Below are 24,966 nucleotides of genomic sequence, written 5' to 3' on the forward strand. Positions count from 1 at the left end.
CGCCGGCATTGAAATTTTACCTGACTACTGAAAGCTGTCTCTTATACACATCTTATATATATATATATTTGGTGGAATTTCGGCAAAACTACATAATTCAAATAGTACCATCGAATATATTTTTCAATCAAAATAATTTGTTATGCCCATAATTTCATATTTTTTCTGACATTTGGCTATGCATTGCATAGCTGACAAATTTATACTTTGCGTGTATCCCTCTTAAACTACAATACTTTAATTAGGTGAGCGCTATATTATTTTGTTTTGTTTTGTTTTTCTTTTCAACGTTCTTTTTCCGAGATTTAATTATGGTATTTTGTTTCTTGATTTCGTTTTCAAATTTGTTTGATTGAAAATGGCTGAATATTAATAAAATTACTTTAGTTTGTTCAATGTATTTCTAGAATTTGCGATTTTTTTGTTATGTTTTTCATCCTTTCTGCAATTACCTAGCTTTCATGCCATTAATTAAAAGGTACCTAATTTACAATAGTTTTCTTTTTTTCCTATTTTCAACCTTTTCGCAACAATCGGACATACTCGTACAACATAATCGATACTTAAGTTTACAGCTTAAATTTAAATTTTGCACTACAAATATTCAATATTTTCAAAATACCCAATCAACATAAAACAAATGTGAAAAAGTACATATTATTTGATTAACTCTTTATATGCGAAATTCATGCCAAACCACAGTATTGCGAATATTTTTGAGTAATCTTGAATCATGAGAATTATGAATATGGGGTTTGCAGGGAGTGCAAGTTCCTGAATATTGCTTTTTAAGTGATGCACACGATTTTTCAAAAATTAATTATGAAATATTTTTTGCAAATTTTTAACTTTTGAATAGACTTGAATACACCAACTCATACCCCAATAAAAAATATATATATATAAAAAACATAATTATTTGATTGTTGGGCATTTTGATTTTGGCACCACTATTGCTACAAGTCTAGAGTTTGGTTTTCTCACTGTTGTTTATATTATACAAAAAATAGTCACAATAAAACTTTTGTAGCTGAGTAAATAAAACTTATTATAGTCATAAATTGTGTGAAGTTAATGTGAAGTAAGAAATATTTAGAAATTACACATCGTAATCGAACGTGCTCCGACATATTAATCATATAAACACGCTGAGTGCTATTGTTATGGTAGAAAAATATCATTACTGAATCTCATAAATCGAATTTTTTTGGGTTAAAACAATTTTTTAACTTTTCAAAATATAAATATCACAACCAAAGAGCATACTGAGACAATTTCTACAATAYGAATTTTTATGAATTTTCTGTAAATTTGTTTGAATAACTTAATCGTTTTGTTAGATGCTTGACAGAATTTCCTCCCTTTTTGTTAAACGTTTCTTGATATTACGTGAAATGGCGGGATCTATAATCGTTAAGCCGTCTTCAAACGCCAGTTTAGGTTTTCGATATTGTTTTATTCKCCGAAATATACGGAACGATTGACTTTGGTTGTCGCAAGGCGACCTCTATTGAAAAAATAACAATTTGAGTGTGTAAAATGAAATCTGTGCCATAACCCCACATTCTTTTAATAGATTTCAAATTTAAAACTCAGCGTGCATTCTTTCATTTGAAGAAATAATTCATTGTCACTTTGTGTARTCATTTAAAAATATTGTTTACATTAATTACTGAAACGATTAGTTAAGTATGATCAAAAGGCAGTGATTGTATCGTTTTCTTATCATAAATTAGCTTAGCTGCTTTTGCTCAATTCTAACAGTTTTTTTTGCTTCRTATTTTTTCTGGTTGTTGTGTGTAATTGTTGTAATTTGAAAACAAGCGCTTAGAAAAATTCCTTATATATACTATGTGTGTATGTCTGTAAGTATATCTTTTAATTAGGGCATACCGTACACAATACACTGGGTCATGCATGCTGGATCGTTATATCACCCTTCACGAATGCCCCGCCCTCTTTCGTACTCGTTAGAGTATCTTTAAAGCGACAGCAATAGCAGCACTAAAATTCATCGGCAACATATCACACAGTCGTTTCCCGATCGACATGTATATATTCGACCGGTTGCAGCCCATGTCAGGAGGCTGGATCAATAAATAATGACTCCTTGTTGAAGTCCTTTTTGAGTGTACCATTTATGGTAATCTTTTGRCCGACAGTTTTTTTACGTTTTCTCAATAAACCGAAAATACAGAATATGAGGCAGGCTGTAATGGCTGCTGCTATGCATCCGAGCGCCGCAAATACACCACCAGGCAGTTCGAGCAGTTTGCGTGCCGAGCCGCACTCCTGTTCAGATTCATCAAATCCAGATGGGCAGTTATTGTGGCCTGTAATAAAAATGAGATATTTTAATAAAAATTGAAACAATTTTACACAATTTGAATTTAACTGGGATTTAAGTACATTAATAAGATAGTTGAAACTAAGTTTTGCTTAAATTCTATATTGTTATGGTCAAAAGCGTAAAATCCATGTTTCACTGGGAATTTTGTAAAAATATTTCTACAAATCAACGTACCGTCACACCACAGATTCCCCGCAATACACGCATCTAATTCGGGGCATTTATATTCACAATCGGATTCTTTTGGATAAAAGCCAATGTCGGTCAGCGTATCATTGCCACCGCTGGTACCACCAGTCATTACGCTGGCGTTACTTTGCAGGTCCAACTGTTGAATTAACGAGTTGCGTGTGCGATATATTTCCAACCATGTGAAAGCTATGTCGCCTGGTTCTTTTAATATGGGCTCCAGMACCAAGCTAACAGGCCTGTAATTGAGAATAGTTAAATTATATCCATATTTATGTTCTAAGTGTATTACTTATTGGTGAACAAGGGTTGACCATTTGTCCAATCCTCTGAGAATATATGCAACGAAGTTGGTCTTGGTCCACTCTGTGCTGGACAAACGACACGCATTGGTTTCAACGGTCGGCCAGCATATATAATTAAACGATTTTTCGTATGACAACGCATTGCATCCTCTGACGTCGGATCAATTGGTAAATAAGAGCCCCAAGTCTGAACGAAGAGTGAATGCTCCAATGTTTGTGCTTCTATACACCAAGAGAGACCTTCACAACTCGAGTCTTGTGACTTCATTGGGTACTTAATTTCATCTTCACCTCCGGATCCTTTCAGTTTTAGACGTTTGCGACATTCACTAACCCGTTTGAACTCGTATGAAGCGAAAAAGAAAACATCTGCAAAATCCTCCGATATATTTAGACGATTAATGGTGAATGTTAGTTCCATAACACGTGAATTGGATATAAATGTTAACGGTGCATTGCTATAAAGTGTGCTGGAATTGTCACAGAAACAACCCAATTGTATTTTCACATCACGAAATGGCACATCGAACAGGCGTAATTCTGTGATACGCCCCTCTGGATCCAGTTGATTACAACGTGGTCGACCGGTGTGTAAATCGGAGTCCGTTGTACATGTAGTACCCTCACCAAATGTAACATTATGTAAAACCAAACGTACTCGCTCCGATGAACCGGCCTCAAATCGGTACAAACAAGTCAGGTTTTTGGCGCCTCCTCGACCATAGAGAAATACGTTTCGTGGCACTTGGATATTGCCTTTACGCTTGCGGAATACACGTGAACAAAGTGGAGGTACAGGGTCTTCACCACGACGTCCCGGCCATGATTCGCCACCTTGCTCAGTGTCCACGAATTCATAATTGAGAGAAAACTGAGCAGGGAAAAGTGCAGTGCCGGTGTGAGTRTGGAATTCCAATTTCTGCAAAAAGAGGGCACACATGTACTTGTGTTTATTTTAAGTAGGATTTGCAAAAGTAAAATGCTTTCTTTTAAATAATTTTAAATTCTTAGAAACTTGCTACAATTTCACTTACCAAGTCCCGTCCGGAGCTGACATAGCTCTCCAAGGGACTGCAAGGTCTCAATTTATTGAAACCCAGTGCGTTATTGCTAATGGCAGTATGGTCACAGAGTTTGGGTGTCTCATAGTCGTATATTTCCAGCATAAGACGTCGTTTGCCCTTCGAGCTCATCAATGAAACTGAAGTCTTTTCGGCTGACGTCGCGTCTTTGCTACTTTTACTACTACTGCTACCCGAAATATAATTCAGACTCTCCTTAATGCCGCTTATACCACCATTTACAATACCGCCACTYTGCTTTCCTCCCACCCCAGTTCCAGCTTGCTGGTAACCACTGTATTTATTTTCATTGTTAAAAATGCTCGATTGGGTTGGACCGTAGATGTAYGTGTCCACGGGGTTCCACGCATTATCTATGTTTACGCGTATATTTTTCCCTAGCTTCGGATTTTGAGCGCTGTAATAGTAGTTGCCATACGAGCTCTGATTTAGCGTTGTAGGCTTGCCACCGGCGGCGGATGATACCACAGGTGGGGGTGAGGGCGGTAGTCCGGTTGTTGTTGTGGTTTTCGAAGAAACATATGTGCCATAACTATCCCACATTCTTAGTCGTGTTATCCAAGGTGGCAGATCAGCCTAAAATGTTAAATGAATTTATGGGTAAATATTTAAGAGGAAGTGGAAAATAGAATTAATACATACTCTGCCTAGGGTGTTGTTGTCGTGGATGGTTTGTTGCAATATCTGCAGATTGTAACTTGTGAATGACAACCAAATCAGATCCCCTGGATAGCCGTGAAAGTGGTATGTGCATGTTGTGTTCGGTGGTAGAGTATGCCGTGGACTTACGATGCGACCCATGCGTCCTCTCCGCGAAAATAGCACGTCGTCTAGAGCAATTATATACAAATTATTTTCGATTAATTTTAAGAATTTTATAATTCATACATAAGCGCGATCGAACAGAAAATATTTTAAAGTATGTAAACTACAAAAAAAAAGAAAAAAAAATTTTTTAGTTATTTTTATTTTTACTTTAATCTTAAAAAATAAATATAAAATTTACATGAACTATTTTTCTTTACTCACCTGGATTTGTTGCATTTATATGGAACTCGCATGTATTCTTTGTGCCTTGTGCAAAATCGTAAGAGTCCGAATCTGTGAAAATTATATCGACATCAAGTTCAAAACCGCGATTAGGCACACCTTGTTGTAGAGGCGCTGAAAACGGGCTGGAGTGAAATGCAACCAACATTTCTGGRCCACTGGAAATAAAAAAGAGCTACATTACTCGTTTTCGAGAGGAAGGTTCTGCGGACGATTTATGGTCCTTTGCGCATTTAGAACGGCGATGGAACAATGAGTTGTACGAGTTATACGCCGATGTTAACATAAATCAAAGGCGCTGGCTAGCTCATGTCCTCCGTATAGATAAAAACACTCCACATCTAAAAGTATTCGACGCAGTACCCGGGGAAGTATAGGAAGACCATTCTATTGGAGAGATCAGGTGGAGGAAAAATTGTAAAAGGAAGAGACGACTGGCCCGCTGCTGTTAAYTCGGCTATAACGCGTAGCGGTGTCTACRCCAGTAAAGAAAAATAAAATTTTCAAAAAAGTGGTTTGACAGATTTTCATCTTAATCTAACCAAATTTGGTTTTCGAGGTCTCTACCTCTTATATAATTATTTTGAAACTACCACACATATGGTGACCGTAGTGTTTAGAAGCGTTAAAATGTTAAACTCATTCGGGTTGGAGATAAAAATTAGCATAAATAAGCCCATTTCTTCCAGTGCTATGTAACCCATCTACTTACCGTGATACCACCCGTGGCAACCAATCCCCACCACAGTATTTGGCCAAAACCGGATCATTCGTTGAACTGCCATCATAGAATATTAGATGATCACGTTCCCCTGTACAGTCCGACCAAGCCCGAATGGAACGTGAAGTTTTGTTGAAGCTCGCAATGGATCTAATCAAACAGCAAAACATAAATAATATAATATATATAAGTATTCACAAAGACTTCTTAGAATTTCTAGAGCATAATAGCTTCAGCCGTTATTGAGGCTGGRAAACTATAAATACCTTTTGACGAGAGCTTTGTGTTGATTTTCTTGACTAACGGCAATCATGGCATGTTTACTGGTCGGCACCTCCTTTTGTCTTATAGTCCAATAGCATGTTACATTTCTCGGATACATTCCAGGGTAATTTGGACTCTGCAAATGGCATTTGTTGCGATAACACTCATCGAACTGGCGTGTGCAATAAGTGCCGGGCGTAACACGACCCAATTCCAAAGGTTTATCAGGTAAACCATATCTATTGAACAAAATCAAAACAATGCAATTATTGAATATAAATACATATGTTGGTGATAAAATTTTAAACAATTTTGTAAAAATATTTACGTCATTCATATAATAAAACTGTATTCAAAGTATCTTATATTTATTATTATTTATATACGTACCTAACTACAGCATCGGTTTGACTGATAAATTTGTATCGTATTTTAAATTCAAATGGCTTTTCATCATGTATATTCTTTGGCGGATGAAACACCTGCAAATATAGTTGAAGAAATTACGGAAAGAAAACATAAAATGACAATTCTGTTTACCGAATTTGTAGGTATAGCAAATAAATAAAGGAAAAATTCAGACGAAACCGAATATTCGATAAATTGAATGATATTCTTAAGCATGAGGTGAGTCATTTTGGACTGATGTGCTAAGAGGTCTGAGTGGTACTTGAGGTATCCTGAATCGGAATTTGAGATCAAGCATTTTCCATCACGTACAGCTATTTTTGTCATTTTAGTAAATAGTGGTGGTTTGAGCTGTACTCCCCTTAACTAATATACAAAAAATCCTACGTGTTAAGCAATTTTTACTACCAGTTTCGGTTTTAGCAACCCAAAGTTAGCAAGACACAGCCTCTAACAACACAGTCGCAAAATAACTGTAAACCAGTGTTATAAATAAGCCTTCAATATTTCAAAGACTTTCTGTAAGGTCACTAAAATGTCTCTTCTCTTTGCTCAATATTTAGAATATTTTCACCAAAAGTTTTCAGCTATAATCTGCATGTACCTGTATTTACAATATTCAGTTTAGTTATTACAAATATTACAATAATTTAATTATTATTATTCTTGTCATATTTTCATTTGAAGTCTCAAAATATTTTACATTCAAATGCTTTTAATTTCACTTACTTTAACAGAAGCTGTTACTGTTGTTGTTTCACTGAAATACAATTGTGGGCCAGTGGCTTTCCCACACCAAGAGCCTCCTGTGAATGGGCGCCCCAGTTCACTTAGCTACAATAAATAATTTCAAATTATAAAAAAAATATTTTTCAAAATGTAAATAAATGGAAACTTGCCTGCATAAAACCCTCCGGACAACCCGGCAACTCGCCCACGGGGTTAACATTACTCTCGTAACCTTCAACATCTGAGTCGACCATGCCCTCATCAAAGCGGCCCACTGTGAAACTATCGAAAATAATCTGAAGAAATGTAAAAGTTGCAATTATTATATATATACTGGTTTAGCTAAGCGCGTATAAAATCTAGGTTTATTAAAGGCGGTTTGTAGCAAAGGATATTTGTAAAGCAGAATAGCACATGCACGTACACTTATGTCTCGAATGCTTGTATATTTATATATGCATTTAAGTAAGCGTGTGAGTATATGCAAATGGAGTACAACGATGTAAGTTGTACTTGAGCGTCCAGGTGTTGGTAAAGGTGTAGTTTAAAATTTTATTTCTGACTCTTTAGAATATTCAGGCCAAATGGAGAATAGATGTATGCATGGGCATTTGTGAATTCTCACATTGGTTTGTATGAGTTTATAAATAGTCAGTAAATTTGAAAGCGATACTCAATAGTATACTTACTTGCACAATATCGCCTTGTTCACGCCCAGAAGCGGTGAATGTTAAGTGACATAAAAAAGGCAGTCGGTTCCATTGTGGTGTTGGTACCTTTAATGTATAGGTGCGGCCAACGTCACCATAATAAGTTCGGTTGCACACTGTAAATTGAAAATAAATTATTTATGTGTATAGGTGGTCGTAACATATACATATGTGTATATAAAATTAGTGTTTTGCAATGATTTTTCAATAAAATCGCAAGTTCAATTGTTATTTTATTGAAGAAAAATTTTAAAATTTGTAAACGGTTCTCTTCTTGTCTTGACGTTGCTTGATTAATAAGGGATTCTTAAAATTTTTAAGTATTTCTTTAAAATCTTTCGATGCCGGAATGGTGTTTGAAGTGTCTTATATATTTTCTGATTGCATCCCGCCCGCATCCATGTGGATGAGTCTACAATCATCAATACTGCTCGAGTACCTCACGTCTTGACCAAAAAGTACATTTATTATTTTTACGTGAATTAAAACTGCACAAATTGGGTTTTAATTTAACTCTCTTTGTTTGTTTATGAACAACAGAGAATCCAAATTTGTATGCTACTTACCACTACCTGATGAAAAAAATAATGAATTTCTTTTCTATTTAATAATTTCGCTTCATTACCTCTTAACTAATACATAGTCATTTTGATTTATATTACTGCTTAATGTGACCTTCCTTATCATTTTGAATTTCCTTGAAGATTTTGAATTTCATTTGGCTAAGGACATCTGACGGGATTTTGCTATTATTTTCTTCACTTTTTTATCATACATTGGGCTCAGACTGAGCGCCGGCATTGAAATTTTACCTGACTACTGAAAGAGCTCTTATAACTTTTGCAGGTGACACAGSTATAGTGAGCAGTAACAATGGCCACATAATAAAATCAAGAATATAAGCGGAGCACTTAAGTTCTGCTTAAGGAACTGAAGCTAAGACCCAAAATGTGCAGTAAAAATGAGTCCCAAGAGAATGCATTACTTATCTTAGTATTCACCCAGATAGGAGGCTTATGTGAAGTAAACATATATCTGGTAAAAAAACGTGCATGAAGATGCAAATTTAAATTGGCTTTTAAATAAAAAACCTAAACTWAGCCTAGACAATAAAGTGCTTTTATATAATGCGGTCATAAAGCCGATTTGGATGTATTCCAATGTTATATGGGGGTATTTTAGGCACATTGTTATGATTAAAAGACGCTGTGTAATTTTCATTGAKATAACTCAAACATTGGTCGAAATATGTTCGAAAATCTTTGTATTAGGTATATGGRGCTCAGGGAAGTACTGGCACGAATCCCCATTTTTGATACACAGAGATACTAGAAACAGATTCTCTTTGAATTTTAATTGTATATGCCATACATTGCCGATATTTTCTGTCAAAAGTCAAATCCGATATTGGAGTCCACATTTCCGGTATATCCCGAGACATGTGATTTCACCAAAAAGTGAGCGCCACACCTATCGTTACATTGTTACCCCGCCTCCCATTGAGCCCTCTCATACCATCTCGGAGGTAACATTTAACGTCTCTGGAGTGTTAAGTTGTTAACAGTACTGTTATATGGATTCGATTTCATCTATATTCACACTGTTGCTAGACATTGAGCCGGATAAATTTGGTTGTTGTGCCTCTAGTGGTTTAGGAAAACTAAACGTATTAGAGGGTGGCCATGTATACTTTTCAAAATTTTTTTCCCCCAGGTCACTATTGCTACTGCGAYCCACTATCCAAAATTATTCTATATCTTAATTTAGTGCTCAGTTATGACACTTTACAGGTTTTCAGTTAATAGTGTTTTCTGGACGTGTCACTGGCCCGATTACGCCCATCTATGAACTCGTAATTTTTTGGTATTAAGGAAGCCGCATACCAAGTTTCATAAAGATATGTCTATTTTTACACAAGTTACAGCTTGCACGGGCGGATGAACRGACAGAAAGTCAACCGGATTTAAACTTTTGCAGTCATCCTGGTTATTTATTTATATAAGTATATAACCCTATATCTATCTCGCCTAATTTTAGATGAAACATACAACCGTTAGGTGAACAAAACTACTATACTCTGTAGCAACAGGTTGCAAGAGTATAAAGGCAATATTCATGGACATAACAACCTCTCTTCACATGCATAAGAGAGACTTGTTTGATGGAGAGTTTCGACAACATTTACAAAACCTAAATATGATCTTAAGGGAACTATTATTTATTTATTACCAAATCAACTTCTTCCTGTTATTTCCAATAATACTTCATTCGTGAAATTCYTAAAGAGATGTAACGAAATTTTGGTTAGCAACCACATACTTACACAGCTATGTATATTGGAAAATGCAAAGAAAACTTTTGCTAGATGAACTTTAAACTTATCTTCATTCGCAGTGTATATTGTAATCATCTTTTACATGGAATTATTACCCTTTATTTTTAAAAGGGGCTTCTCAGAATAATATCGAATTTATCTGCTTTGATCTAGCCGCTATTAATTGCACTGGTGATCTCTTAAAATAACTTTTAATGGTACTCACTACAGATTTGGTATACTTGACTTTAATTTATTATTGCTTGCCATATTACTTACCCGAACAATGCTTTGGCTCATCACTGTTGTCCTCACAATCTGCTCTTCCGTCGCAGTATTTGTCCAGCGGTATGCAAATATTGTTGTTGCCTTTGCAAGGAAACTCAGAGACGCGACAGGCAAAGCCGAGCATAATCGCCAGCTGTACCAGAACCAGCGTGAACCAAGTACCCCATTTGCCAGTGTAACCGAACATCTGCAAAGCGAAATCATAAACACATTAATTACCATAATGAGTTTTGGCTAAAAGGCAACAAAATAATTAACCTTCCTTAAATCTATAAAACGAGTGTGTAATTATGTTAGCATAATGTATGTGTGTAAATAACATTCCAGTTGATACACAAATAACTTGCATATGACTACGTTTGCGTAWGTGTGTGTGAATTCAGCTACGGTAAACGATTTCATTTACTGTTTTCAGTTCTCAAATAGCGAATGTATTCTGCATTAAATTGAAATCATCCAAAGTTTGCCACTTTCACGCCGTCCATTGCCGGCTGGTTAAGATGCCACCGTGGGCACCCACATTTATAATTGACAGCAATTCCCTGCGGTCGCTCACTGCTTCACAATGGAGTGCATTTTGCTACAGTCACCGCGCATTCACAAACTTTATTCAGCTTATGCCGTACCGTTATTTAGTCAAACAGCCGGAAACGGTGCAAAACGGTGGGAAGATTGGGGTGAGATCAACTGTCGATGCTGGTGTTTGTGTGCCTGTGTTGGTGGCTATTTGGTGTTGGTCTGCCATTGTGGTTGAGCGAATCGAGCGCGCCTGCTTTCAATTGCTTAAATATCTTGCTCTCTGCACATCCTGCAGCCTTCTTCGTGTTTGTTATATCAAAACGCTTCATTTATTCAGCCAGCAGCTGTTCATAGTGACCGCCAAGGTGGAAGGAGAGRCACTTCATGCACCCAGSACGGCCACTGATGCTGCAGGAATCGAGTCGAAGTCGAAGCCTGAAGCCRGTCCGGCCCCAGTGCCAAAGCCAGAGTCAGAGCAAGTGCCGGTGTCGGTGCCGGTGCCATTGCGGGTGGCTTAGTAGAGGCGAGGGTATTAAGTGCACTAAACTTAACAGGAACTCGCCAACAAATGATGCCATCAAATTCACCATTTGCCTTGCAACAACAATACCGCCGCCTTTTCAACTAACAAACAATAAAAGTAGCGCCCACAAACGCTTCACAATGGGGCCACAGCGAAAGGTATTAAAGGAAGGCGAGAAATCGTTGCAGAATGATTATTTAAATGTTGCGCGCTTTTTGTTGTTTTGTTGTTGTTTCCTATGTACTTTATTCATTTTTTTTCTTTTTATTGTATATATGTTCGTGTGAGTTTGTGTGTGGTCTATTTGTGTGTGAGTATTTGTTGCAAGTAGCGACCAATTTACTTTTCAAGCTTTTCTCCTTTAAATATCCATTCGATAGAAATCGCTGACTCGTGTTGTTAACATTGGCGATTGCTAAGTATGTACTTGTAAATGTTGCGCCATACTGTAGCTGAAGTTTGTTTTCAAAGTGGCAGTGAAACTATAAGGATCCTTATGAAATAATTGTTGACCGAAGCAAATGTTCATACAAACACATTAAGTTACGCAAACAAGCATAGCTATTACATAATTTATGGTAAATACATACATACATATAATATATATATAATGATGGCATTCAATATTTAACAATACAATTAGTTTGCCKCAAATCGATAATTTTCAATGAAAATTCACTAGCTCAGCTAGTGCCAGCACATACGTACATATGTACAAAGTTGGATTATGTGCTTCTTGTACACACACTTTGAAGGAATTAGTATTGGTTTCAGTTAGTAGCCAAAAGAAAATTGAAAGTAGACTAATTGTGTCAAACTTTGCACCATTTTGTACTTTGCACCTGTATTTTGAGTTGTGTGGGGGTCAAGCTGTGATAGCTTGTTAACAAGTTACTGTTAATTGAATTATATAAAATTATTATAAATTGACAGAAAATGAGAATAATTGCTCAAAAATATAAGGAAAGTTATAACAAAAATAACAAWTTGAAGTAAAACACAAAATTTTGACAGTAAAATATAAAGAAAAGAAATTGCTCCTWTTCATATGGGAACATTCTCTCTATTGTAATTTTCCGAATACTGTTTCAGGRCAACAATGCTTGTTACAAATGTAAGTTTTAAGGTGAGTTTAAAAAAAMTTTAAAGTAGTCACTTGATCACCAAAGATCCAATAATTATGGATCAAGTGAAATGTTCCAAATATAATTGTAAAACTAAAATTAGAATGAAGATACTCAACAGATTAAGTCATTGTTTTTAAATAATGAGGGATAATTCTACTACTTATTAATTTTACAGGATTTGGAGGAAAAGCCTACATATGTATGTACTATACAATCAACAAAAACATGGTGCTCTCCCGCTTGCAACCCTCAAAGTGATAATTTTTTTAATAAACATTTTTGTATATATATATATTTTTGGAATACTGTAATTTTTTAACATTTCTGGTTTAAAGTGAAAATTTGTTCTTCCCTCAACATGGTATATTTAGTTTGCCAAGAAGTTTTTAACAGTCAAGAGGTCCGCCTCTTCAGCCGTCCGTCTGTATATATACGTCTCTCAGTTATTGAGAAATTAGAAACTTTTGCATACGTCCTTTTTTCACCAGGCGCTCTTCTTCCCGGGAAAATTCGATATCGATATGCGACAGCAAATGGCTGTCAAATAAACTAAGCGATCAGAATCAATTGCTTGTATGGAACTTTTTTTTTTCTTATTAGCGAGAATTTTTTGTAAGACAGTTATGCAATCTCCGAAGAAACTATTCGGTTCAGACCACTATAACATATATGTAGCTGTCATAAAAACTGACTTATCAGAATCAAAAGAATTTTTTTACTCCKTTATGCTATAAAAATGCACCTGTGAAGTGTATTGTCGCCGAAGCTAACGTTTTTCAATTTTTTTTATTGTAATTCCGAGAGCTACAATGGGCTCTTGTCCGTATGAGTAATATTTCCCCATTTCAATCGCGGGTGGAGCGTATACGTAACACTACTTATTATAAGAAAATGATAATTTCATTGCTACATTTAAGAAAGCACTACTGAATAGTTAAATATATGACTTTTCTTTTATTCGCCAGTGTATTTTATGCAAACCTAGTTTTTGGGGCACCGCATTTTTATTAGTCTCGTGGAAAACATCTCTAAACCATCTCAAATGAGTTTACTTAGTTATTCACTATACTACGGATATCATAGCAGTTGGCTGACATCATTTGTTCATATAATTAGGCTCGTTAAATAAATTTCATATAMATATATATTAAAATAAGGTATGAATAAAGTGTTTGTATTCTTCTRAATTTTTATAAATTTGAATATCCGCTTAAATAAAATGAAAATTAAAATCTTTGTTCGTTGGTAGTAAGGAAGTTAGGATAAGAACTCATCTCTCCACATCATAATCGCCTATATACCATACTTATAGTCACWCATAAAATCACACTTATATATATGTATACTCGTTTACTCACCGAAGAAACTTAAACTTTATGTCTCAAGAGAAAAGTGTTTTTATTTACTAAAAACGATTCTAAATACGATTTTTTTTATGACAAACTGGGAATTATTAACCAATATGCAACACACATTCCCATTATACACTTTACGACTGTACAAGTCTACACGTGTATTTTGCTTGGTGTCAGAGTTTAGTATTGCTGCTCTTTTTATTATTTCTTTGGTTGCAAGTATTCACTTGAACTTACACACATACATACGTTGAAACACACAAGCACTTTTGTGTATATGCATTCATACCATTGAATGTGTACTTATGTACTTATGTTTGTTCAAGAGTTGAGGCTTATGGCAATGTAACCACCTTGCGGTGATTGATGCTGCACTGGTTTCGGGGTTTGGTTAGCTCCGGATCCGTTGCCTTCTAGGTAGGCAGCTTGGCGGATTGGAGGGTAGGCAGTCGGGCAATGGGGTAGGCGGTATTTAGGTAGTGTGTTTGRTTGTCCTTTAAATTTAGCCGGGAATGCATGGGAATGTTGCGCAACGCTGTACGATGATGACACGCCTTGGAGCTATAGCGATGTTTACTGCGTATCTCGAACGTGATTCGATTGCAAAAGCAATTTGGCTTCTGATACCCAACAAGCGGACAATTTCAGAAGTTTGCTTAAAAAGTTTTTCTGCATTAAAAAGCAACCATCGATTTTTTAAGTGTCACTTCAAAATATTACGGTTAACAATGCGGCTTTTTCAACATATACAAACATTCTGAAAAAAAATGTATTTATTTTGCGCTTTTTATTTTTATGTTTTATCACTTRCTAGAACTCACCTTTTGATTCAATTGTATAAAAAATTTACTTAATTTTATTGTATTTAGTTTTTATTATTATTTATTTAATGCCGTACTATCATAATTCGCCGTCATTGTGTTTTCATGAAATTTAGTTTTTGTTTATTATAAGTAAACTGATTCTAAGTATATTGAAATTTCCAAAAAAAATTTTCATTAATAATACTTTTATTGTGCTATAACAATTACATGACCACCATCTTAATAAATAAGCTTATTATTTCTAAAAACTCTTTTCGGTCATATCACACTCACAATATTCATTGCATCAATATAACAGACTTTCGTTACGTTTTTCATGAAAGAGGGTTTCTTTTATTTGTGATCGCTTCACAAAACTCAGTCGTATTTAATTCAATTTCATTCTCATAGCCAGAGCTTAAGGTAACAGTTTAGAGTTTAGCCGAAAAATAAACAAATCCAACAATCAAAAAGTCAAAAGAAATAATGAAACACTGTGCAAAAAATAAAAATAAACACACTGCGTTAGTGAAGCTGAATGTTACTGCAATTGAGCCGGATAAAATAGTCTACCTTTATTGATATGTATATAAAACTTTTTGCTCAGTATATATCAACCAATTTATAATGGTATGTACGCCTCTTAAGCGTCTCGCCCTTGAAAGAAGAGCTGTCCTAATTAAGATATATTTAAAGTATTAGATTTTCCATACAAGGGTTAGCAAAAAATATGTCCCAATTTATTTTATTAACCAGCAACCCATATTAAGTGGCAATAAGTTTTGTTCCATTCATTAAATAATCCGGGATAGTCTAACACAATAACAGTAAAATAAAAGTTTATACGTAATTTTGTTGTACTGAAACTACCAGTGGTGGCATCCATTGTGCTAGCTCAAGAGTTATTTTATATAATTAGTGGTGTTCGTTAGTGAAATGTAGTCTGGTGAATGAAATATTCCAATTATATATCTGACTGACAAATTTCATGTTACACTGTTCAGCAAATGAAATGTTTTAACAATTGCTCAATCTTTCTGAATCTTTTAGATTAATAAGTACTTATTGACTAAGTATTTGCCATAATTATTAAATGATTAATAATCAAAAATTTATTTACGTATTGTTTTTATATTAATTGATTTCATTGAAAAGTCACAAAGTCCTATATTGTACGTGCTTACGTGCGTAAGCAGGACTTTTTGAAATTTGGCGTTAGAATCTGCTATCTATCTTTATCGATTGTCCAGCGAGAATTGCATRACATTTTATATATTAGGAGTGAAGTTATTGCGTTTTAAGTGCCAGTATGTGTTATCGAAAATGAGCTTCGAACAAAGAGCCAACATTAAATTTTGTTTTAAAATTGGTAAAACTTTTTCCGAAACGTTTCAATTGATGAAAAGAGTTTATGGCGATGATTGCCTATCTCGCAGCAGAGTGCACGAGTGGTTTCAACGTTTTCAAAGTGGTCGTGAGGACATAAATGACGATCAACATCTGGGCAAATCAAAATCCGTGATCACCTGTGACTCACTGTGGGTGAATTCATCAAAAATCAGGCGGAATCATCATTGAAGTTCATGGAAATGGAATTGAACATCACCCAAACGTCGATTTATATCATTCGATAATATCGTTTGGGCTTACGAAGGGTGTATGCACGGTTTGTTCAGAATCTAACATTCGAAGGACGATTATTTGATCAAAAATCTCACCATTAACCACTCCCCGTATGCACCTGATATGGCATCGTACGACTTCTTCCTTTTCGGGAAAATGCATTTGCCCCTGAAAGGAAGGCGTTATGCAGAAATCGGAGTAACACAAAACATTCAGTGAAGGTTGTGAAGTAATCAGAAACTTGCCTAATATAAGTCATCTATTCACCTCCGTTAGCGAAATTTTAAGAAATGGTTATTGAAAACCAACGTGTTGAACCCGAAAGAAATGTATTTTTAATGTTTAAGACGGCGACGATAGACTCGTACCAAAAGATCGAGATATAGGGTAAATGGTCGCAAAGAAGATGCCTTAAAAAGKAGCTGAAGATACTACATTCATCAGTCATCATTACTTGTTACAAAACGTGGATTTATGAATATAGTCTCGAACTGTCCAAAATCCATCGCTATTCGTTGGATCACTATAAAGTCTGCTCAATAGAACTATAGYCACTCAGCCATCTACCTTATACTTATATGTRTACCAATCTGAGAACTAATTTCSACTTTTCGAAGGTCAACACGCGTAACTGTTACTTAAGAATTCATGACCGAAACAAGCTTTCATGATTTGAGGTACAAGGATTTTAAATTCTTTTTTAGCAGTATCATGCAATTTTTTCATCGTATTCTCATATAGGACGTGTTTGAAATGATTGTGGCGAGAGTGCGATCCGACGGTAAAAGGTCAAATGAATKAACATAAGAAAGATAGAACAAATTTTGCATCAGCTTTTAAAACAAAGAAGTTTCATATTTTATAAAGAATATTATATTTTTATTCACAAATATCACTGCGACTTTCTAATTTATACGATGTAAAACACCTTCTTTGGTTAGTGTTTCGAAGGTACGCATTACGTTAGCGAACAATATTCCAACTTATTTTCTGAAACGGACTATCTTTATATCTCTTGATCACTGAGCTCGTTCGTATTGCATTTTCAAGAGTAATTTTTCATTTCGCAAGGAAATGGCTGTGAAAAACATACTAACTGTATTTACTACCATTTATACATTACTTAGCAATTTCATTTAGCTTCTCAGCATCTGAATCGTAATAAATGCAAATTAAACCACTTATTATATGCTTTCGGAAACATGAAAGATACAAGCACTAAACTGCATTAGCATTTTCAATTCAGCCTTGCTATGTCTTAAAAGATGTTCGCAACAGTTGCTTTTCTTCGAGTAATATATAGTATGTTAATAATATATTGCTGATTGTTAGCATGGGAGTATGTCTTCAGAACCCCCCTTTATACGTGAGTATTGTACAACCATTCGATTTCACAGTACTAATGTGTTAAATAAAAAGCCATAGACAACAAGGTGTGTCCTACGATGCCTTTCATGCTCCGCACGTATGCAATTAAGGTGAGTGTATGTGTGAGTATAAGTGTTTGATGTACACGAATTCGATATAACAGCGACAGATTTTAAAAATTTCTATCTGAAAATAGGCGACCATAACTAAGTACTTGAGTAAACAAATAAAAGTAYATAAAATAGAAAAAGCGAAAATCTTACAAATGTACAACTGATAAATTTGGCCTCTCTTACTTGCTGCCGCTCTCTTCAGTACACGAGTGCACATTTGCACTGCGAAGGCGAGTGTTGTGCACAAAAGCACACAGCCTTAGGTGAATTATTGCGAGTATTGACATGTGGGCGAGACAAAGTGTTTAAAATCCTTCCAGTTATACTTTAGCACGAATTCGTTGCCTATAAAGTGTGTAATGGCATGTGCGAGTATGCGTGTGGTGGYGAGSGTGTGTGGGTTTGTGCGAGTGKGRTTGTGCAGGTATGGTGATGCGAATTTGTACAAGTGTGTTGCACGGTATAAGATGCATTTGAATATTGTGTGCATATACACACTTACAGATGGTTAAATATGAATATATGTTAACGGGCAAGATGTGTGCTTACAAATGCATACATAGATTTGCACACTCCTGCTCATTTGTATGTTTGTCAATTAGTAAAAGTTCGTTGTCCTTATATTATTGCACACATGCACACTACATACAAATGCCAAACATATTGACATACAATGCATAGCTAGAAGCATATACATACATAAATACAAGTGTATTTGCACTTACCTTTGCGCTTTATGTCAACGAGGGTGCAAGAATTGAGTTTCAAGATTCGACGCAGCCACAATTATGCTAGCGCGTTGCGTGGTCCACTGCTTTGAAGCRGCGCGAATTCGCGTCTCCAATATAGTTGATCGTTGCTTTTGTTGTTGTGGCTTATTACTGTGCCGTCGCTTGCCAYGCAAGCCAAGTGTACATTTGTATTGCCACACAAATAACGGTTTGCAATTTTTATCTATAAAGTCACGCATATGTATGTAAAGCATACATAAAGGCATATATTTGATATGAACCGGAGCGCTGTTACGCACACACACGCACAGTTGATTTTATTAAATGCACTGTAAAAAGGAAAATTTATATTCTTTTCATATTTACTTTCCTTTGTTTTATACAAAAAATTTCAATTATTATATATATAATTTTTAATATTTTAAATAAATTTTGGTTGTTATTTATTTGTTTTTATTTTTCATGTTTTAATATTATTTAAATTTCGAACTGCTTCTTGCTTAAATTTATAGCTATACAAGGTTTATAGTATAACAAACTGCCTTTTCATTATTTAGACCTCATACTTGCTAGCACAACAACTCAAAACTCGAAAGTCAGCGCAAGTGGGTGCCTAATAATTAATGACGCCAGCGCAATGGAGTAATCTGTGTCGATGGGCTAAGATTGCAATGCAGAACTATAAACAATTTTTTCGCAGGCATTTATACAAAGTAATATATATATCTATTCATAAATAAAAATTTGCTAACTCAATTTCATATATTTTACCCTTAAACACATTTACTCAATTTTGATTTTTGTTTTCATCATTAATAAAATCTCACAGATCACAATATTTTTCCCCCCTAATTTAATAAAAATAAATAAGCACTTTCATTTTTTTCTACAATCACTTTCAATTCTAATGGCGTACGCTTATGTTATGTGCATTTGTTTTTGTTATTGTTTTTGTTTAACTTTTTTTAAGCATTTTGCTCTTGTTCTTCTTTCGCCAGGATCTAACGAACCATAACATAAATTCGTTAATGTGCACAGGAAAGAGCAGTTGAGCGCTGCGGATCTCAACTTTTCCTTATTCCATGCGTCCACAAAAAACGAGCACACATTTGACCAAGTTGTACACTATTTGGTGAGTGCGTGTGAGTGTGGGGTTGTCGTTTGGTAGTGCTGACGCGGGTGTATCCACTCATTCCCCGTGCTGCTCGCGAATAAATTTTTAATCTGACAATTTCGAGGGGCCCACAACCAACACAAATGATCAAAGAATTGCACTAACACCATTCCAATACAATTGGAAGGAATTATACGAGTTGTTGTTGTTAGTATTCTTTGCTTTCTTCGAATTCGTATTTATTTCGCAATCGATGCAAATCATTTACATTTTGGGTGTATCAATTTTGGAGGCATAAAAAAACTGAGCACTTCGAAGTTTCGTTCTATGCAAGCATAATCTAATTGGCAAAATTTAACACTATTTACACACACACAAAGACACACATATGTATGCAAGAGCACTGGATAAGATTTGCATAGTGATGGAAATGATTGCGCATTCACACCCACAGGTATTTGCGATGCGTATGTATGTATATAAATATGTGTACAATTGGAGCTGTCTCTTATACACATCTACTGGATAAGATTTGCATAGTGATGGAAATGATTGCGCATTCACACCCACAGGTATTTGCGATGCGTATGTATGTATATAAATATGTGTACAATTGGAGGCCCCATATATGTACCCACACGTATACATATACACATTTATAACACTTTATTTCACACTTGAGCGCCTGCTAAACTATTCAAGTCCTTTATGCATCCATTTATTGCTATTTATACACATTTTATAGGAATTACAGCGCATTGATTTATTATTTTTACACCTTGGCCACTTTTCCGTCACCTTTTGCTACACTTCGTGCCCTACACTTTAATCAATTCATGATACTTGTTTCAGCAAAATCCCTATTGGTATCCCTCTGCGACTCGTTAGCTCCACCGTYGGTTATGCGGCACCGTTRCTATTCATCGTCGTTCACGTCCTTATTCGAACTAACCGCTGCCAGCTTTAACAGCTAGTCGCTTAGTTGGTCCTGGGCAAGTAAACGAAACGAGCTGCTCTCGCCACACGATGGCAACCAACATCCGCTCAGCTCAGCTGAATTCGTGCCTCATTCGCGCGGCTACTAGGTGCACCATGTCCCTGTCCCTTTYGTGTACGCCTACCTACGCATGCCTACGGTTCGGCAGCGCTGCTTGTCGTCCTTGTTACATTCAACAAACGGTTGGTGCGCATGCATTGGAAATTCGCAATATTTTACTTTTATACTTYATATTTGCCACTCTTCGTAACGGTCGGCCAGAAATCTGCTTATAGGCCAACAAACACGGTACGGGCCTGTATATGCGTGTGTGTGTGCGCCTACAGTACGTCTGCCAGTCAAAGTCTCGGCTATCCAAACTATTTTGTGCACGTGTTGTCCGAAGTTCCATACTGATATTGTTACCGCTAAATATACATATAAATACACTTATAAACACAGGCACACACACTTTGTAGCGCCAGCATATATTATTTAAAAACATTCCGAGCCGCTTACCAGCTTGCTGCCATGTTCGTGTCTCCATTTGTGTAGGATAACAAATGTTGAAAAACGAAAAACATATGACTTTATTCATACTCAATCAGCGCACATGCGCCTTGACAAACATTTGTTTATGTTCGTTACTTACTAAATATTTTGTTGTGCATCATAATGTGCGACATATTTTCTCATTAAATGTTAGCAAAGGTTCGTTTCCCTTGAGTTTCGAGGTGCTACAGTGCGTATGATGATTATAAGGAGCCTTYGCCTGCTTCAACGCACATGCTCAGCTTATACTTATACCATGCTTACACCTACACATGCACATATTCAAATATATTTGCATGTAACTACGTCAAAAGCAGATGTCACTAACTATAGAACATTAAATATAAATAAACTAATAAATGAAATTACTATACATGTGTTTATGTGTGTGTGTGTACATTTCTAAGCTCTACACATTTTGGTTTATTAAAAGGCACTTTAATGTTTCAGGATTTCGTAGTAATATTTATAGGTATGCGCACACACAGAAATACGTAAAAAATGCCTTAAGAATATTTACGCATATTCACATTTCTTGACTTGTTTAAAATAAACAACAAATTGATTAAATGTATGTAAGTTAATTTATATATTCAGACATTTTTAATTAAGATTTAAATAAGCCCCAAAACAAGAAACTACGACAAAAAGCGAGAGCATTTTCATAAATTGAACTTTAACGCGACATTATAATTTTTAACGTTTAACAAGTTGTTTAAAAAATTTGAACAATTAAGTTATATAGAAAATTTATGGTGGAAGTTGAATGCTTTAAGTCGGTAGGTCGCCAGAGTTGGTGAAATGTGTATGAGGTCATCTTCCCAACCATAATTAAATAAAAAAAAATTGTTGAGTGGATGAAAAACTCAAAGTGATATTAATAGAAAACAAGAAAAAGTGATAACTTCGGCTTAAATGCCCTTCCCATCTGTATTTCTCATAGCATCGATAAGTATAACAAAATCAGAGGACGTAAGCAGCCAATGATTTGCTTCCAACAAAAATTTTTATTTTATCAATTTTTCCCAATACCACTTACTATTAACACGCTACATACTCGTACTAATAAAAGGCTTCCTAGGTTTCATTAGGCTCAGGGAAGTATTACTCCRATTATTAGGAAAGGGTTCTCTCTGAATTGTATACCTCATMCRTTGACYGATATTTTTGATCAAAGCCAATAGTAGATACTGGGGTCCATTCGGTATTTAGTGCCTCGAACAGTTTGGTTTATATTCAGACAATTTTTGGTCATAAGGTAGTATACCTTAAAAAAATTATTAGCGCAAAGTTTTATCTCGTTATATTAATTGATTCTTGACTTGTATACTGGAAAGTGAACGAATCAAGTGAAATTTAAAATTGTGCTAAATGAATGAGCAGTAGACGTGGTTCGATTTCAGCATTTCAGATTTTTACCACCACTCACATAAATTCTCTAATACCATCACAAAAAGGTTAAAATTTTATGTAGTTTTATAAGTACCATCACATGGGGAGTAGACGGATTTTTCTTCCGATTTCATCCATTTTTACAACGCCGATGAAGGGCTAAGGGACTTCTTCTGAGTGAATTTGGCTCTTGCAGCTTAAGGGGCTATACCAGTGTTACGCATGAAAAATTAGGTGATTTTCGTGAAGTTTTTTAAGGGACAGTACGCTATTCAATGTTTCGAACTTCCTTAAATGAAATAAGGTATATTTTCAGCTATATTTTAAGATTTTTTTTTACAAAAATAGTGAAAAATAATGAAGTTTTGGGCTGTCTTCGGAGGTGCCAAAAAAAAAAATGCCCCAAGCTGGCAAAAGTCCGGCCGAATGGTTAGCTGAAACAAACATTTTTAAAAGTTTATTGAACTTAAATATATTTCTTATAATCTTTACAATGACCTATGATCTTTGAAAAACAGCAAAAATTAACTTAATGGCGTAATTTTGAAAAAAAAAATCCGCTTTTTTAGGTAAAAAATGGTTAAGGCCAAATTGACAAAAAGATCGTAGGTCATTATATAGCAAATGTATTCAACAATACTCAGTTTTAATTTGAAGTCAATCGGTTAATTTTTCGTTGAGTTATGATGCCAGCAATTTTGCAAAATATCGTTTCGAGAAAAACGCGTTTAAAGTTTCACTTATATACGTTTGCACCTCCGAGAAGTCGCTCTTAGAACGCTGCCATCCAATAACTATTCAAGATACGACCTTCCCGATTTCACAGGATATTTATAGAAATATAATCTATCGAAAAAGCATATAATTTTTTTTTTTTTTTTTTTGAAAGTGTCATACTGGCATATCCCCTTAAGTGACTTAAGAAATATGTACATTACACTTATTAGAAGCCACTTTTTCAACTTGTATCATCATTATGATTATGTATATGTAAATAACCCATAAAAGATAGATAAGTTTCAGGTGATAAATATAACCGTTAGGTGAATAAAACTTTTACACTCTATAGCAATATGTAGCAAGAATATAAAAATATCTTTTTTGAAGTTTTCCACATAAGAACTTGATTTTGCTCGGTCTGTTTGTATCGATCTAGACCATATATTCAAAGATCTCCGATGTTAATGAATAATTTCGTCACTTATGCTCAAAACACGAATTTGATGAAGCGTTCGCTTTAAAATATTAGATATTATCCTTCTTTAATTTCTAACGTGAATTTGTTATCAAAAACTTGAGGTTGCAAATTATATTTCACTATCCAAAAACATCCAACAAATAGATTTAATGAAATTTGATTAAAGTCTTGAACATCTGATACTAAGCCCTCTGCTGTCAAGAACGTCAAATACATAGACAATTGTCCTCTCAGCTTTCTGGCAGAGAATGTAAATACAATGTTTATATTAGTAAATAAAATAATAATTTGTTATTTTTGAGTACTCGCAAGGAACTTTGACTCAAAATGCGAATGGAATTGTAAAGTTTTACAAAAATTTAATCTAATTTAGTCTACGTATTTTTTGTACAACAAATGCACAAACATGCACGTACACATTTACATACGCAATCATACGGTGTATATGCATCCACGTGTTATTTATCATTCAGTAAGTAATTATGCAATTGAATTGCATTATTGCATCATATTTTAACTGCATAAACCACAAATAATTAGGTAATTGCAAGCAATGTAACTGTAAAACTATAAACAAGAAACTATTACTGCAAAAAAGCATAAGCTATTTACGATTAGAGAAATGCATAATGTCAGTAGCATTGAGCATAGGCAATATAAACCTAACTATTTCCTGCTGGGTATGTATGGCGTATGCATTGGGGGTATGTGTAGAAATTTTTATATGTTTGATACATTCAGTGTTCGCTATCTTTTTAATGATTCATATATATATGTATATATATACATATAACTATTACTAAAGAGCAAACACCATAAAAATGCAAATAAATATTAGATTTTAGGTTAAGTAGGCGCGATAAAATTAATTAAAGCCTTTCATGTTTTTAGGCATGCTCATATGTATGTATGCAGTATGCACTTGAATAGAAATTCGTAGCATGATTTTATAATTTACGTGCAATATTGCTGATATACATACATATGTACCATACTAAATTGTATAACATATTTGATAATAATATAAAAACAATACTAATAAAACGAATTGTAATAAATTTAAATTTCAATGTAACATGTATAATTATACCTGTCTCTTATACACATCTAGATGTGTATAAGAGACAGAACAAACACGGTACGGGCCTGTATATGCGTGTGT

At 34.9% G+C, this 24,966-nt stretch overlaps 1 protein-coding gene across 1 annotated transcript; it reads right to left on the reverse strand.

Moving 5' to 3' along the window:
• Positions 1 to 1,259: 1,259 nt before the first annotated feature.
• LOC108966827 lies at positions 1,260 to 18,865 on the reverse strand. Its single transcript, XM_018929921.1, has 14 exons — positions 18,567 to 18,865; positions 10,402 to 10,597; positions 7,788 to 7,924; positions 7,269 to 7,394; positions 7,099 to 7,203; positions 6,352 to 6,443; positions 5,964 to 6,200; positions 5,689 to 5,847; positions 4,956 to 5,134; positions 4,569 to 4,756; positions 3,879 to 4,502; positions 2,832 to 3,763; positions 2,525 to 2,778; positions 1,260 to 2,333 (listed from the first exon to the last, which is right to left on the reverse strand). The coding sequence occupies exons 2-14, from the start codon at positions 10,595 to 10,597 to the stop codon at positions 2,080 to 2,082; spliced, it is 3,483 nt and encodes a 1,160-aa protein (XP_018785466.1). The 5' UTR covers positions 18,567 to 18,865; the 3' UTR covers positions 1,260 to 2,079.
• Between the last annotated feature and the right edge of the window lie 6,101 nt (positions 18,866 to 24,966).

The sequence above is a fragment of the Bactrocera latifrons genome, unplaced genomic scaffold (assembly GCF_001853355.1).
Source record: "Bactrocera latifrons isolate USDA-ARS-PBARC rearing strain unplaced genomic scaffold, ASM185335v1 scaffold_170, whole genome shotgun sequence".
NCBI lineage: Eukaryota > Metazoa > Arthropoda > Insecta > Diptera > Tephritidae > Bactrocera > Bactrocera latifrons.